The sequence below is a fragment of the Dermacentor variabilis genome, chromosome 1, assembly GCF_050947875.1.
Source record: "Dermacentor variabilis isolate Ectoservices chromosome 1, ASM5094787v1, whole genome shotgun sequence".
Classification (NCBI taxonomy): Eukaryota; Metazoa; Arthropoda; class Arachnida; order Ixodida; family Ixodidae; genus Dermacentor; species Dermacentor variabilis.
In genome coordinates this window covers 33,914,967-33,932,854 of record NC_134568.1, presented here as the reverse complement: position 1 = coordinate 33,932,854, position 17,888 = coordinate 33,914,967, and the positions used below count along the sequence as shown (strand labels likewise).

The window sequence follows — 17,888 nt, the reverse complement described above, 5'->3', positions numbered from 1 at the left end:
TTTGTTACTCTTACTCATTGTGTGCTACATAAAAGTGTTTTTCCAAGGAATAAGCCTGCGAATACACATAAAGTGTCTTGAGTGGCCAGTCATGTGTCAGTTTTGTGGTGCAAAGCCACGAATACAACTTAAATGGGTTCTTTTAAGAAAAAGACTTAGCTCAGCAAATTATCTTTCTATGTGCAGCCTGTGGAGACAAGGTTTCTTAGACATGGCCATGGCCCTCAAGGAAGATGCCGAGGCCACAGGCAGTTCCTCCAGTGACCGTGAAAAGGTCCCCTGGGGCACAAGTCTGGTTTGGCACCCCCACCTTTCTCCTGCAGCTTTTCTGTCTACTTAGCTAACCAGGTGGGTCAATGATGGCAAAGGGAAAAAAGAATCAACAGCATCAAACGCAGAACTTGCTCAAGCTCAATGCATTTTTGGTGTGAAGTGTTTCCCTTATCATTTATCAAAAAACGGGTAATAAGTATATGATATGGTCTTCACACGGACACCTCTTTCCCACAGAGAATTAGCTGTAAAAAAAAGCAGCTTATGAAAGCTTGAATATTAGCGAAGATGATGTGGCATAGATAGGATAATGATTACGAATGTTTCTAATGAAGGTAGTGGCAGTAGAGTGAATAATCAGAGTTTATATATAGATTGAAAGACATTTCATTCCAATGCCAGAATTTTAAATCATCCCAAATAATTCTTGCATTTTATAGTCTTCATTTTATAGTTCTTGATGCTTGCTTCTTGCTGACATCATTCTTATGCTGCATAATTCACCTGTTATAAATTCCCTATTTCTCCCGTTCAAGCAACTTTACATTCATCATAAGAAACCTCGTAGATGAGTTCCAGAAACTTGCTGATGAGATTAGGGGGCGGCGTGTACCCCAGGCTTAGATATGCATTCAAGAGCCTCATATCTTGCAAATGTTAGAAATACTCCTGCTAAGCAAGTTCTTGGTGTCATACAAGGTTATTTGCGAATACGAATTTGCCTAAATTTAGGAAACAGTCAATATAAAACATGTCAAGCGATATCGCTGACGATACACACACATTCCAACTGAACTAAATACAAATAAATATAGCACCAAATGCAGAATCATTGGCATGATGCCATTCTTTCAGTGGAATAAAATCTGTCCTGCATTGTAAATCTGGAATCCTTTATAATCCAGACTACTAAATACTTATAAGGGTTGTGACGTAAAAAATGCATGTATTTATTCCTCGTTTTTTTACTTTAGGACCCGATAATGCTTAAACAGCAGTGAAAGAACTGGGATCACAGTACCTAATACTTTATATTGCTCCAGAAATCCGTTTCTCTGCCGATCGCAGCATTCGACACTAACAAGAAGGCACATAACACTTAGGGTGGTGCTATTCACTTTGATTGTTTGGGAACGAAACCCATAATGTACATGTTATGGCCCTGCGTGTCATTACGTTTGAACAACAAAAAGGTAGGGGGTTTGTGTTTTGCAAAACTGCGTGGAGGTTTTCACTGTGTGCAATTAAAATTAGGAACCTTCCCAGCTCATACTAAATGCATTCTCCAAAGCTTTAGGTTATACAGGTGCACTACTTTACACAGAACACACTCTTTTCCCTCGTCACGGCTCACACTCTTAGGCAGAGTTACACCCTTTGAAGTGCCCCTTCTTCCACACAACGATAATTGTCATCTGCCTTTATGCATTTCCTTTCTTTAACGCTGCGAGCCCTGTGCTTTCCAGTAACGAACGGCATGCGCGTTATCAGCATGATAGCATTCCCGACAGCAAAGTAGCGGGCGTGGCGTTTTCAAGAAAGGAAACGCATCAAGGCAGATAACGATTATTGTTGTGTGGCAGAAGGGGCACTCCAAAGGGTGTAACTTTGCCTAAGAGTGCAGGTGGTGATTCAGATTCTTCAAAGGTGTTTCATTGTATGGGATGGCACATCGCGCTTCACTTATTTGCAGAATATTGCATTCCAATTGTGTCATATGAGATAAATCCATTAGAGAGCTTTAGCTTGGCCTAAATTTATTACAGCTGTGTACTGGTAAACTGGCCGCAGCTTGCAGTGCTTGTGGAAAAACAATTGTAACTGCCATATTATATGTAACTGTTAGTGCACAGGCATCGGCAGCAGCAATGGTTAGGGTACACTTGTTTCTTCTATTCTGCGGTATGCATCCTCCACCAGAAAGTAGTTTTTTTCGTCTTCCTCTTCTACCATATTGGAATGTGAAATGGGGTGTAATTTGTAGGATATACTCTTGCATAAACTTCATGAGCATTTATTCTTGTCTGTGCCACAGATCATTGTTGCTACCACTGTAAAAGCAGGGTGCCTGTTTACAGCACCCGTAGGGAACAATCTGTGAATCTTTAACGAACAGTAAGGATAATGAATAATCGAATAATTTTTAGTAATTTTCAACAAATTTAGCACTCTTTGCTTTCCACTATGGTGTTTTTAAAACTCTGATCTTGGCACAAGGTTTGAGTGCAGGATGTCATTTTGTGTGAAAGAGTACACTTGTGCGCATAACACCTCATCGTCAACATTCTGCTGCACAGAATGTCATTAGCTTTCGTATGCATTGGTCACTATCTCACAAACCGGTTGCTCCTTTGTTAGTTGGAATGTAGCATTTATGTAAACCACATTTGATGTTCTAACAAAAAGCATTGTGCTCTCTTATCCCCTAATTCACCTCATTTGATGCCTAGTGTTGTAATAGCATGATTGACACCATAAGAGTCAGTGTGGTGAATAATTGTGTCTGGTGGAGTAGGGGGTGTACGTTAACTTAAGCAACTTTTCTAGATGACTTGAATCAGTATTGTGGAATGCTGTTCTTTTTGTTCAATCACTGTTACCAAGTTTCACTTTGGTTGTGGCAACAAGTATAATGTAGTTCGCTAGCACTCCTGTCAACACATATAATGTGCAGGCATCTGTGTTGAAAAAAAGACCAGCTAATGGTTCGCCAGGAGCTAAGGTCCATTTAGACCATTAAATTTTGAACTTACACTGGTGGAAATAACTGGTGAATGAAAGCACACCCAGGAGAGCTGACCATAATATTTTCTTTCATTATAACACTGCTGAAGCTTTGAACCGCATTTGAACTGGCTTGTTTAAAAAATGACCCATTTCCTTGTTCAAGTAAGACAAAGGTTCCACAGGAAGACAGAAACTTGAAGCCGTTAACAGCAGCATGAATATAAACAGCGTTCGACGTTTTGCAATCTTGCACCTGGTTATATTATCCATCCCATTTTTTCCCACGGGCTGTTCTTTACTGTTTTATGGTCATACCTAGTTTAATTTTAATGTCCCTATTTTTTAATATTTGGTTAATATATCTGTTCTTCATTGGCTTTCAACAAAATATATATTCATAATGTGCCTTCATTTACCATTTGCAGTGATCTTAACCAGATGCATCTTGATACAAAATTTATTTTCCTTAATTCTTCGTTTTCCTTTTCCAAAAGTGCAAACTGTTTATCTTGATACCTATTTTGTCTTCTGGGAAGATTGGGTCTACTGGATTAATGACTGCTTACATGTGTACATCGTTTTCTGTTTTGGTCACCCCTACTCTTGGCAAGTACTGACAGCATTGCTCATACCCGCTCCATCACAATCACCACTGCTAAGCACACCCTTCCTTCCTTTATTTTAACACTTTGGCTTCTCTTGACCTATTATATGCACCAGTTACTTCTCCCCCAATGAGGCTAGGGGCCAGTGAGATATGCACAATCCAAAACAACACAGCCAAGGAAAACATTTGCTACCCTAATGACAAGCACCTATGTCGAAATGTTGGCTACAGCAACATCCCTTGTTCCAACAATGTTGATCTACTTACATGTTTTTCTAACACAGAAGTTACTGCTTTGTCGTGTTCTGTGATTATACTTTTTTGCCGCTTTCTTTAGGATGGATATTCACGAATACTATTTGTTTCTCCTAACAGCAGCAAGTTTATCCTTGCAAGCATTTGGAGTCAAGAACAACTTTCACCAGGAAGAAGTGCAAGACGAGTGATTGAAGAAAATAAAGTTGCTTCTGTGATCTAAGAACTTGACGACTGAAATGTTGCACCTTTTTGTATATATGCTATGCCGTGCATTCATATCACTAAGTGCAAAGTGTTTTATCTCTGCAGCCATGTCAGTGTGTTGGCAAGACAATTTTCTCAATGGTAACCTGCTGCTTTGACTATGAGCTGCCTTCATGACATTTGCATTAAAGCAGATGTACTATCGTGGACAAAAGTACCCTGGAAGTGCGAGCGTTGACCAAATTGCATTTCTGCTCAAGACTGCTGAAAACAGTGGGTCACGTATGCACATTCCGAACGCAGATGGTGGCACGGCTGATGCCAGCAAATAGCACACCAATAAAATTCGGTCAACTCTCGCACGTCCTGGGCAATTTTGTCCCCGATGGCACATTCTTCGAATAATGGATATGCTCTGCAAGATGAAATACGGGAAGCACCTGTACTTTAACGGATATAGTACAGATTTAGCATACGGAGTCTTTCGTTTTCTGAATACGGCAAGCACCTGTTTTTTAACGGTTATAGTACAGATTCAGCTTACAGTGTGTTCCGTTTTCTGAATACGAGAAGCACCGTACTTTAACGGTTATAGTACAGATTCAGAATACAGAGTCTTCCGTTTTCTAGATACAGAAGCACTCGTATGTTGTATTACGGTCTCTTTTCTACAGTTGTCCGTTCTACGGAAATGACCGTTCTTAATTTACGGAAGAGTGTTCGGTCACAAATTACCAGCAAATTTTCTGTAAAGTAAGGCAAATTTTTTTTACAGTGTAGTACGCTAAGTGCAGTATGAACGCACCTCACTGCATGGACACCAAAAGTGCGGGAGGAGATCACTGTTTCCGCGATATCGATCTGACGAATCCAAGTAGGACTCTTTCCAACCAAAATCATGAGGTCGCTAGCTTTCTCAGTCATAAAGGATGATTGATGTACTTAAGTTAGCTTTCCTGCATAAACTGCTGCAGATATAGTAAATTATTCGTGGGGACGTTGAGGCCAACTGCTGTGTATGACTAATTTTGTAAGTGCTAATTTGGCTATATACTCCGTACGCTTTATCGCGAAGGGATAGTTATTTGACAAAACTGGGAGGCAACTCAGGTGAAGCGGTTGCTGTAAGGCTGACGCCTGATGCCTATGCCGTGCACTGACTCATGGAACAACCCCGCTTCCGCGCTTAGGCGATATATTCAGCGAATGAGGCAGAGACTCGGAAAATTTTTAAGTGAGCATCTTTCGTACTACTACGTTTTTTTTTCACTTCCTTTTCGGTTGTGTATTGTTCTCTCCCCCCCCCCCCCCCCCCCATAAAGTCGGATATCGTATCTCGGGACAAGCGATGCGCTTGTTGAACTTGTTGATTAGGGGGACGAACTTCGTGGCTATGACACACAACTTGAGAATAAGTATATACTATTGCATGAAATGCTGGTTGCCTCGAGCATTTATACTCAAAAAGTGTCGATAGTACCGGCTTCACATTGCTGATGGGCATCGTTGCATGGAATGAATTGATTTTTTTTTTGCCGCTTTTGATATCCAAGAAAAGCAACCATAAACCGCTTTCTTGTTTTTATTTCGCCCAGACCTCGCATCTCTACTACTAACCTACGTGTATAAACAGGACCTTCCAATGTCAGTGGGTAAAAGCCGTTAACTTGAGTATGTCGAGCCCCTAACTGCGCGAAGAAGGCAGATTTTCGCCGTGATTGAGAACACGTTCTCAAACTCTGACCAGTGTTGGTGCCGACCGACGGAAGAACTTCACGGGCGCCCACTTTAACCCGCATATCAAATTTATGATTTAACTTATTAGAAATATTTATCCAGCAATGAATAAATAAATACAAAATACTGCAAGTTCAACTGGGCCCAACCATAAGGCTGTAAAAGTACACAACAAGAAAAATGCAGAGGGGCATTCAGAGAACAAACAAGTCACATTCTAATTGAAAAAGTGTATCATCAATAACTAATGCGCTCTGAAGAATCAGTATCGCTTAGCAATGAGAATGGTAGATCGTTTCATTCCCATATGGACCGTTTTATCGGCGAGGAGGAACGCAGCTTGGAACCAGCGCGGCGCCTCGGTCTCCTCCTCGCACTGGTATGCGCGGACGGCCGTTTCTCCCAGCGGCAGCTTGGAAAGGTAGCGGTGTCACTGGAAATTGGTGAAATTCTAACGTGTTTCGTCTGTGATTGCTGCGATGGCTACCAAGGTGAAGAAGAATAAGAAGAATAAGAACTATTCATTTACATGTCACAAAATACCGGCAAGCAAACACTTGTTGGAACTGTAGCCAAATGCTAGTTGAAGGTCCGATAAAGAAAATACAGGCAACACCTGTATTTTGTATCTACAGGGAAACCTGTAGGCTGCATTTGGCTGGATAATTAGCTTCTGGAAGCGATTGTGAAGTGCATCTTCAGCCGCGCTGGCTCGGTGGACTCCGCCACTGAGGTTGGAGACACGCGTCGGCTTTGGAATGCTAGCATAAACAGAAAGCACTTGAAGTCGTGAGCTTCGTCACGTGTACGTTCAGAAGATTTTGCTTCCGGTGAAGCAACGACGACGAACTCTGCACCTATGACCAAACTAGGACGTGAACGAAAGGTGCGTGTTCGAGTCGGTGAACTTGTGCCAATGGACGAAGTCAACTGTTCATTCGTACGAGCACATTAAAAATTTTCTGTTAAAATGTGTTCTAAGATTATTATGCTTGGCAACAAAAGTACTGGCGGAAGTTGAGTGGGAACGTAATATGGAAATAGTACGTGCCGACGAAGAAAGTGAAGTTGTGTTCTTTTTCGCTCTGCATGTGGCACCACGGCGAAGAAATTCTCGTTAGATTCGTAGGACATAATAATTAAGCTCATCCATCATTCTCTTTCACACACAGTTGTTATAAATCAGCTCTAAACTTTCTTGACGTCGCTGTACAAATTATAGATAATCGAATATTCACAACCTTATGTAAACAACCAACAGACCACGAACATTACCTTCATTTCAAAAGTAGCCATCCACAACATTGCAAGAAAGCCATCCCGTATTATCGACATAATGTAGCGCGAAGACACAATTACACAGAAGAGACACAGAAAACGTCACAGGCGCTACTAACTTTATTTGAAGGGCAGCGAGAAAAGTATATATTCTCTTTCCCACACGTAGGCGCACCTACCACTACCGAGGGCGACTATCTTATTAGCTCACTTATTAGCTTATTATCTTATTAGCTATTAGACATTAGCTCACGCGCAGTTTTATATTTACTTAGTAGTAATCTCTTTAGCTCGCGACCCTCTCCCTCAGGTGCTTTCTTCTTCGTGTTTTAAATTTTTTCCGTTTTTCTCGTTGTGTACACACACGCACACACACACACGCATATATATATATATATATATATATATATATATATATATATATATATATATATATATATATATAGATATATATATAGGGTGTTTCAGCGAACACTTTCAAAAATCTTTAATAAAAGTTGCCTGTGGCAGATGATCACAATTTTAGTTCGTGAGCTGGTCTACCCGAAGTGGCGGACGATACTAGCACAAAAAATTTAGATGAGAAATTGACTAATTCATAAAAAATTCACTTATTACGTTTCAACTAATTACATTATGGCCCGTATTGCAATTTACAAATTATAGCCGTGGAGTTCGCAAGGCGAATCCACTTGGAACCAATTTCCAAGATGAGACCAGCTTCGAGATATAAATTCCCGAACTTTGCGGCGAAATGCATTGGCGCTCCAGTTAGTTTGTTAACAAAACGTCGTTTCTAATAAAGGGAAAATGAGTCATCCACCTAACCGTAGCTAAGTGCTACAAAGGAAACCCATACGGGTTCTTCGAAAGAAAAGCTTCGCAGTTGAAGAAAAATTAGTCCTGGTCCGGAACCCGGGGCCACCGCTTTTCCGGGGCAGCCCATCTGAGCTAACCAGGCGGCTAGCAGATAGCAGGCGAAGTCGAATTTATCGACCACTCAGAATCAAAGGCGGGAGTTTGACGTAATAGTTCTGCGGAAGCCCTCAAGGTGGAGAGAAGTAATATCCCGGCACCAGAGGACCATTCACACACTAACTACTGCAGAACAGAAGTACTCGATTAACAGAGCAGGAATGTCTATCTGTAGGTTGGGCCGTACAAAAATTCCGGCCGTCGGTTGGGCGGTATATAGCTCCGCAGTAAAATGTTTCAGTGTGGATATCCATCAGTTTATTATGTGCTATAAGCAATTGTAGAAGCATGAGACAGCGCTGCTTGCTTGCTCAGAGCAGTTCGTTCAGTTTCGCAAAAAAAAAAACGAAAAAAAAAACGCGGCAGCTGTTTCACAAAGTGCATTCTTCCTAGTCACACAGCCGAGCGTTTGAGGCGTACAACCGCGAGCGTGCGCGCTGCTTGATCTATGCGTGCGGATATAGCGTTTCGCCGTCCTCCAGCCGACGTCAGCTGCGTGAGAAGGCCTCAGAAGCGTTGCTTCAGCCGGAAGACCCTCACGGCATCGTCAGCTGCCTTCACTCTGCACAGAAGGAAAGGGTGCAAACGGACGCATCTGCAGGCCAAACGTATATACGCTTACATGTGCTCGAAACAAATGTTTTACCTGAGGATCGCACAGGCCCAGTACTGGCCCTTTTTATGCTTCTCTTTTTGTCACACTGTCATAACAAGTGTCATATTTATTTATTTCTCTCTCTCTCTCGATCTCGGTCTCCCTTCGTCGTTCTCTTCCGCTTCCAATGCATATTAATGTGCGGAACCATCCATAAATGTAAAACAGGCAGCAAAAAAAAAAAAAAAAAAAGGTTACAACCGCTAATGTACTTATCAACGGCGCTGATTAGCAAATCAAATTGATTTATTTTGACGTAGAATCTAATATAATGCGCAGTGGGCGCGACAATTTTCGTATCGATTTTTCACTGGCACAGGAATGCGTACCGTATAAAGCAGGCATTAAAATTAATTTTAATTATTTATGTCAAAATTATTCGTTGAAAAAGTTTATACTTCAAATATTCCATTCCACTTTACCGGGAAAAAAAGACAGAAAGGTGAAAGTTATATATGGGGTCTGCATATAGACAAAGACATAATATAGCGCCAGATTTAATTTCTTCTTAGTCGAGCAGTACGCATTTGCTAATAAAAAGATCGGGAACTATTTTATTATGGAGAAAACACTGTTGTACTGCTGCTGATCGAGTTACGGCTCAGCTGTGCAATGACGCCTGAGACGACCTTCTACCTCAGCAAGGTCGGCAGTTGGGCCATTCGGTTGACATCCGTTTCGCTTTGGCCGTGAAACGGGGACATAAGCAAACATATGAGGAAAGGGGACAGACGCTAACTGACATGTTTTTTAAATGAATCGCGGAAAGCAAATACAAAACTAGAGCATGCGCACACATACACATTCAGAGCAAAGCTTGCTCCGAAAATCTATTTCCCATTCGGAATAATTGACACTGATGCCAAATTATCAGAGTTTCTTTCCAATGTGGAAACGCTCGCGCGATCTCGTTGCCACGCCCAGTTATTTTTCGTCTCTACATGTAGTTAACACACACGTGTGCACAAACAAAACGACGTATAATCGGCGCAGAGATGCGAACAGGGTATTATAATTTCAATTTGTTGTAATGTTCGCGCTAGCCGCTCATTCAGGCAACACGCTCTTCGCCCAGTGGAAACATTTCCACTGGGCGAAGAACCCTTCCATATCTATACATCTATATCTATACCTCTATATATATCTATACATCTATACACCCCCTTCCACAAGAAGGGGGTGTATAGATGCACACTATATGTATACACTTGCAACCACAGGATACAAGATAATTTCTGTGCTTCACATCATAATGACCGCCAGCCGAGACGTCCTGCAGCAAATGGTAAGGACACCACTCACCTCTGCATTCGCTTCGCTGATATTTTGGCCACGTGCGCTTCAAGATTAAGGAGCACCGATAGCAACGAGAATCCCAGCCATATTCCGATGTATCCTCCGAAATAGCCGAAAGCTTCTACTATCTGCAGTTTACAAGAGAAAGGGGGATAAAAGAAAAAAAAAAGCTGTAAAATAGATGAGGTGTATAAGTTGGCAAAAATAAACAGCCGCACTCCCTCAGACTAAAATGTACCAGAAATCGGAATCAGGCAGGACCACTCACACTCGTGGGCTAACTCACACGCACGGAATCGTGTGTTCAGACTAAGAGCTTTATGAATGTGATGGACTTTAAAAAAGAAAGTTACCGTGATCTTTCACTTCCCGAGAGCAGGTTGCGCCCAAGCGTGCGGGTGATAATCCCCTTTTCTCTACTGTGCGTAGAATGTTTTAAAGCTGCTTTGATCGTGTGTAAGTGTGGTGGTTTTCTTCAAGGCTTATTCTTTGTTTGTTTTATTTCCGTTTTTCAATCTTTATGAAGTGTAAAGTAGCATTAGGAAAGATGAGGCACTGTAAAAAAAAAAAAACAGTCTTGATTATTAGCAATTTGTACTATTCGCACTATTCATTTTCCCTTACTATCCTTCTTCCTCTTCTGGAGTCTCCTGGGAAAGCCAAGCACGCGCCTTATGCCGGACTTGTTCAGCTCGTGCTCTGCGATTGGCGACCACTTCAGGGTCGGTACGCTGGCGCTCGGCCTGCCGCCGCTTGCGTCGCTACTCCGCCTTTTTCGCTCGGCGTCTCGATGACGAGACAAACCCGGTAGAACCCTGTGCGCCATTCCCTCCTCCACCTCCAGGCACCTTCCTGCTGTAGCGCTAACTTCGCTCGCGGCAACGCGCATAATTTCACCGATTTCACACACGGGGCATGTACATTTGCGCGTAAAAAAAATGCATAGGAATTCCTCAGGATCAAATCAAGTTCGTCGTCTGTCTGTCTGCGATAGGAATTATACGAGTGCTCGAGAGGCAATCGCACCGTCTTGCTTTCACGGTATCAAAGCGCATGTGTGACCCGCGCGTGGCGAATTAGGCCTCCAGAGACGCGGCTGCAAATGCGGCGCACCATACCATACGCTCCGCTGAATCGACTCTATACCCGAACCAGGGCAGCGTTCTGGCTTCATATGCTGGACGCACATGTGACATTATCGTTGCTCCTGAACGGTTGTGCGCGCACCACACTTGTGCTACACACATTAGTCTGAGCGGAACAGACAGTAGTGTGAACGTCGAGCTAAATCTATCGAATCTTTTCTTTGGGCGCTGACCAAGGCCAGCAGTTTTCCTTCGGTCTCGTCTTCGTGCATCGTAGAGACGCGACGCCCATACGACGTGGCTGGCAGGGGACAAATCAGTGACAGACGGTCGCTACACCTTGCTGCTGCTTTCAGTGCTTCGCCATCGGGGTGAAACTGCCATTTTTGTAATGTAATTGATAAGTTATCGATTACATTTTTATGAATTATTCAGCTATATTTATGGCAGTAGCAGGCGACTGCGAGCAATTGCATTTCAAGTTGAACGAACTAATTGTAATTGGTACTGAGTAAACTTTTTCCCTGTAACGTCTACAAGATTGCACAGGGCATAAGAAAGCTCCGAGCACACACAACGTACACCGACATGGCACAAACATATTGATGAAACTGATGATGATGAGCGGAACAGAGAGTAGTGTGAACGACGAGCTAAATCCATCTAATCTTTTCTCTGGGCGCTGACCAAGGCCAGCAGTTTTCCTTCGGTCTCGTCTTCGTGCATCGTGGAGACGCGACGCCCATACGACGTGGCTGGCAGGGGACAAATCAGTGACAGACGGTCGCTACACCTTGCTGCTGCTTTCAGTGCTTCGCCATCGGGGTGAAACTGCCATTTTTGTAATGTAATTGATAAGTTATCGATTACATTTTTATGAATTATTCAGCTATATTTATGGCAGTAGCAGGCGACTGCGAGCAATTGCATTTCAAGTTGAACGAACTAATTGTAATTGGTACTGAGTAAACTTTTTCCCTGTAACGTCTACAAGATTGCACAGGGCATAAGAAAGCTCCGAGCACACACAACGTACACCGACATGGCACAAACATATTGATGAAACTGATGATGATGAGCGGAACAGAGAGTAGTGTGAACGACGAGTTAAATCCATCTAATCTTTTCTCTGGGCGCTGACCAAGGCCAGCAGTTTTCCTTCGGTCTCGTCTCGTGCGTCGTCGAAACGCGACGCCCATATATAGACGCCTTCAGAACAACGCCAAACCATGCTATCACTTTCAGTGCTTCGCCATCGGGGTGAAACTGTCATTTTTTTTTTACATAACGGATAAGTATGTCGGTTGCATTTAATTACTCAGCTATATTCAAGGCCGTAAAAGGTGACGGAAATCAATTACATTTCAAGTTGGGAGAACTTATTGTGATTGTAGCCAATTTCTTCTGCTGTGCAACACGTGTACGAGACTGCACGGGGCACGCAGAACACTTCGAGGACACATACCCACACCGCGAGGACATTTTATACACAACGCACGCCGACAAATGCATGCAACATTTTGCTGAAACTTCACGAGAAAACCATATAACATAGCTTTTTTTAAAAAAAAAACTCTTATCTAAAACTGCAATCGAATTTCATAGCACGTATTTATCTATGCCGAGATCACTCCGTGGCCGAGATGGAGGAGACAGTGGGCATTTTGGTGGGTCAGAAATGTTTTACAAGACGCTTTCTTTAAAAGCGCGCATTTCACGTGTGGCGGACATCGTCGCAGTTGATTGCTTTCGCTGCAGCACTCTGTGTTGCGGAGGATGGCATTTTAGTTGGACAACCCGCAACACGACTTGTGTGCGCGTGTGTGAGTTGAGTTCAGTTGAGTTTATCTACTACGTGTATAGAGCCGTACATAAGCGGTTGGGACGGGAGAGAAAGCTGCATTACAGCAGCTTGACTAGATCCAGGTCACCGTTTTCCGATGACAGCATCGCAGCAATAAAAAAAAAATGATATGTATGTGGAATAACACAATAGGTATTGTGCGCTTTTGTTCGATGAAAGAAACCATTGTTGTCTGTACATCTAGAGAAAATAAAAAAAAAGCTCGGTGCTGCTTCAGCAACAATGAAAATAAAAGCGAGCAAGCACGCATGCGTGATAACTGTGCCGAAGAAAATAAATGAAAACAAAATTATAGGTGCTGAAAACAAAACCTAATGGCAACCAATGTAGATGCTACTGACCTTTGCTAAACTCTCCATTTCACAAAAATGGGCCTGCAAAGCTGACTACACAATGCGACACTTTGTACATATATATATATACAAATTTTGATCTAAAGAACACGAGTCTTTTTTTGACATGACCTCGCTCAGAATTCGTATTACCAACTGTCCTCGCTCTTAGATGCACAGAATGAGATTCACGGGGGTTCACGTGGAATGAGCTTATAATATGGCAATGCATGCTGTCTTGCGGACTCGAAAACAATTGGAATCACGCGTGATCCAGGTTTACTTGAACTCACTGAAGCTTGCACAAGCACCAATTCACTGCGACTCATACAGACCCGGGCTCACGCCCCCTCGAACTCAATGGGGCTCAGACGTCGGACTCGGACTAGCAGTTGGCTGGGAGTCTAAGTGAATCGAGTCTACGTGTGACCGAGTCCCATGCACTACTTGGAGGTGTATGTCGATGTGCATACATGTGTATACAGGCGTATGTAGAGACGAATCAAATTCAACCACCCGATGTTAATTGCACTGCATGTAAAGTATGGCATGAGCGTGCTTACATTGCGCCCCCATTGAAATGCGGCCGCCGTGGTCGTGAGACGAACCCGCGACCTCGTGTTCAGCAGCAGAACGCCTCAGCCGCTGAGCCACCGCGGTGGGCCGGCGCATGCGCGCAAGCGTGGTTTCATTATGCGCTTTAAAAAAAATTATTATTATTATTATTATTATTATTATTATTATTATTATTATTATTATTATTATTAGTAGTAGTAGTAGTAGTAGTAGTAGTAGTAAATGTCCGACTCGACTAGCGTCTGTTTAACTGCGAGTTCCACAGAAGGCTACCAGGTAACATTGACCTTTCCTCGTTTCTGCCTCTTTCAGCAGGCACTTGTCTCTCCACGTGATTGAAAGTCTGTATAACTCATTTTTCTCCATTTTCATGTATTTCAAAACGCGTTGTCTTCTTTCTGTTCCGAGCTTCGCACTTTTTCTTGAGCCTTCTTTCTAGCTGCACTCCCCTCTTCTGTCTTCACATAGTTTCTCTCCCCTTCCGCATGTTGTCTACTCCGTCCAGAAATTATGTGTTATTGGTTCATTGTTGCTTAAAATGTAGTTGTTTATCCAGTTGTTCTTTTGTGCCTTTTTGTTTCGTGAAATTTTCTTATGTCTCATCTCTTGTTGCAGTTGTCTTACATTCCGACATATTTTGTTTTTGTTTCACTGTGTCCCTGCACTAAGACTTTAATGTTGTTCTAGGGCACATAAATAAGCTACCGATCGATAGATTGATTGGTTGATTGATTGATTATGCTATTTCACGCTGTCGTATCTCTCGGTAGACACTCGGAATTCCACAGCATTCCTTTATATCTGGTGAAACGGGTTGTCTTCGTCCTGTTCCCAGCTTCGTGGTTTCTTTCGGGCCTTCTTTTTATAGTTGCACTCCTCGCCGGTCCTCTCACTTGATCTCTCCTTTTGTATTTGTCACCTCGCAGAAGGTGCACTATTAGCTATCGACTGGTGTTCAAGCACCATTATTCACTGTGCCTTATAATATACATGTCTCTTCTCCGTCTCTCAGTTTTGTCTCCTTGCTGAATTCGTGCTGATTATGTACCTGTTTCTCCTGCCATTCTTGTTATTTTACCGCTCATCTCCACTAGACCGAGTCCCTCTCAGTCCTGCGCGCCTGGACTCGGAGTAGGAGCGCGAGCGACTCAAGCTCCAATCAAAACGAGATCTGAATGCGAAGGTACCGCACAATGCCCGCCATTTCGCCAATGGGCTTCTTCGGGGAGCGCATGTCCTGGTGGGCAAGGCCACGACGGGCGCAGCCCTCAGAGAAGACGTCCTGGGTGAGTGAAGTGCTTACGCCGATTCAGGAAAGATGCGGGCGCATCGAGGAGGAGGCAGAGACAGAGCCGAACGCGGTGTGCTTATATATAACATAATGCTTTCGCATTAAAATAGATTGGAACAGTATTTCGTTATACTGGCCCACACGTGCAACGTCACGCGGCAAACGACGGCGAACGGCAACGTCACCACCGTCGGCAAGGTGTGGGTTGCATGAAACCACGAGTCTCCTTTTTGATTCATTACGGTGTTGGTGTTGTGTATTGTGATGTTTATGCGGGAGGTGTGCGTCATGTGGGAGCGTGTCTTATGCTGTGTGAGTGTGGGCGCAACGGTCCAAAGACCACCCCGGCATCTTATGGTATCCACCGTGTGGGCGGCGCTCGAGATGCGCCTCATGCCGGGGCGAATGGTGAAGGCCGTCACCAGCCTTGCAACAGTGTGTGTCGTGGGGGTGAGTGTGTTCGGTCACACGACCCACCCCGCATTGTATGGTACCCATCGTGTGGGCGGCGCTCGAGATGCGCCTCGTGCAAGTGGCCTGGGTCCAATGCATGGACCGGCTCATTAGTGTTCATCGCCATCATCAGGCAGTGAAGCATGGAGGTTCCCTTCTATGCCGTGCGCCTTTTATAGGCTGGCTCAGCTCACGCATTTGATGGTGTGCTCCTAGTCTGCGTGTGCGCTTGTGTAGGCTGGCTCAGCTCACGCATTTGATGGTGTGCTCCTAGTCTGCGTGTGCCCTTGTGTAGGCTGGCTCAGCTCACGCATTTGATGGTGTGCTCCTAGTCTGCGTGTGCCCTTGTGCTGCCGGGTTCTCACGCTGCCTCGCTCGTTCCGTGGCTGCGCTCGCGCGCTCACGTTCGGTTGCGTGCACGTGATGGTATACTCACTTCTTCCTTCTCCTGAGCGCACACCATCGTGTGCGAAGAACTGATTTTTGCATGTTTCCTACGGAATTACGCGGTGATTAATAGATGAAAGCTAAATCTCCTCATCGCAACAAAATATATGTGATCAAGAGCACAATTCTTTTAATAAAGCGAACCTTCGTGTGCCTACTTTGCAGGGTTTGGGCTTGTCTATCTACTTGATCGGTCTTTCGGCGAATAAAGTGCACTTTACTGTTGCTCTATCTCCAGGATCGGGGGCTCTAGTCGGCGCGCCGATCCTGGATACGCTGTAATAGCAAAGGCGGCCACTACCGGAGACACTATATAGTGCGTGATCACGTGACTCACGTGGCGAGGGATCTCCACGTCTTGCCATCTTCACTGGCAGGTAGGTAGTCGTTATGGCTCAATAGGCTGTGTGCAATATAATCAGAAAATAAAATACGTTACTGGGTTTTACGTGCCAAAACGACTATCTGATTAGGAGGAACGCCGTAATGGGGGCCTCCGGAATAATTTGGACCACCTGGAGTTCTTCAAGGTGCACTTAAATCTAAATACACAGATGTTGTCGCATTGCCCACTCCCTTCTTAAGTGCGTCCGCCGTGGCCGGGATGCAATACAATTAGTTGCATGGCATTCATGTTACCGCTTAGCGAAAGCTTTATTTCAACACCTTGGTTAATTATGCATAATGTTTTTGCAAGCGTGTAAACGCTTATTTGAATGCCATCTGGCGAGTGTGGAGAGCTCCCATGTAACACCTAAGGTATTGCAACAGCTAAAATGTTACACTGCTATAACTAATATTTTGAATATCATGCGGTTTTACGTTAACACCGACAGGTATGCCTTGGAAAGCATATTTAACGCCGGCCAACAAGACAGAATGGAGACGACACCACAATGCGCTGTTCTTGAACTTGGCCCCAAGTAACGCATTGTGGTGTCGTCTCCCTTCTGTCCTTGTTTGCTGGCTCTAAGTATGCTTACCAAGTCAGTTTGCCAACACGCCCAACAAATGGCAAGGTATATGCCTGCTTTGGAGAAACCTATGTTGGTGGTGTTGCAGGAGGCGGGGTTAGCCTGGCATACATAGCCGGCAATTGTTCCGCCTGAGCCTCCTATGAGCGTCACAGTGTGTGTCACCAGGTGTCGAAGATCCCTGTGCCTCGAATGAAGGCAATCAGCAGTCGTTGCGCCCGCTTCCTGATTGCCGCAGGCCCTCCGGGCAAAAAGGAAAAAAATTGCGGGGTTTTACTTGCCAAAACCACTTTCTGATCAGGAGGCACGCCGTAATGGAGGACTCCGGAAATTTCGACCACCTGGGGTTCTTTAACGGGCACCTAAATCTAAGTATACGGGTGTTTTCGCATTTCGCCCCCGTCGAAATGCGGCCACCGTGGCCGGAATTCGATCCCGCGACCTCGTGCTCAGCAGCCCAACACCATAGCTACTGAGCAACCACGGCAGGTACCCTCCGGGGAAAACGACGTCTTCAAAGGTCCTGTGCGCAATACCATTCTTTTGCAGGCTGTCGACCATCGCTTTCCTTTTTGTGTCGAACTGCTGTCGTATCCAAATGTGATGTTCGATGTCGGCGATCTCACCAGAGAAGGCACAGGACGCGGAAGCGCATCGTCCAGTCTTGAATAACCAAGCCGGGGTGAACGCGGAGTTGGTTTATGCAGATGCGGTACAACAGCGTTGCTTCTTCCCGAGTAAGTCCATGGATCACACAGGCTGAGTGCGGAGCCTAGTAGATCGCCCTGAAGTGATTGCGGATTACGTTCTTAGAGTTCTGAAAAGTCTTTGGCGCTCTTACTTTGGGACACATGTC

The 17,888-nt window shown here is 44.3% G+C and overlaps 1 protein-coding gene and 1 long non-coding RNA gene across 4 annotated transcripts in view; both read left to right on the top strand.

The window, feature by feature from the left end:
- The window catches only part of LOC142576389 (uncharacterized), a 40,052-nt gene extending 35,957 nt beyond the window's left edge, over positions 1-4,095 (top strand). Inside the window, exons 6-7 of one of the 3 annotated variants that reach the window (XR_012826835.1) lie at positions 187-348; positions 3,983-4,095. Coding sequence is in view for 1 of the 3 variants with exons in the window: in XM_075686511.1 (XP_075542626.1) it covers positions 187-209 (23 nt within the window). In the remaining 2 variants the exon portion in view is untranslated. Of the gene's footprint in view, positions 1-186; positions 597-3,982 lie in introns of those variants that run through there. The other 2 variants (XR_012826836.1, XM_075686511.1) reach the window with 2 other exon arrangements.
- Positions 4,096-9,915: 5,820 nt separating this feature from the next.
- On the top strand, positions 9,916-16,419 carry LOC142576401 (uncharacterized). Its single transcript, XR_012826839.1, has 3 exons — positions 9,916-9,999; positions 14,962-15,153; positions 16,297-16,419. It is a non-coding gene; the product is annotated as an uncharacterized LOC142576401 (long non-coding RNA).
- The last annotated feature ends 1,469 nt before the right edge of the window (positions 16,420-17,888 follow it).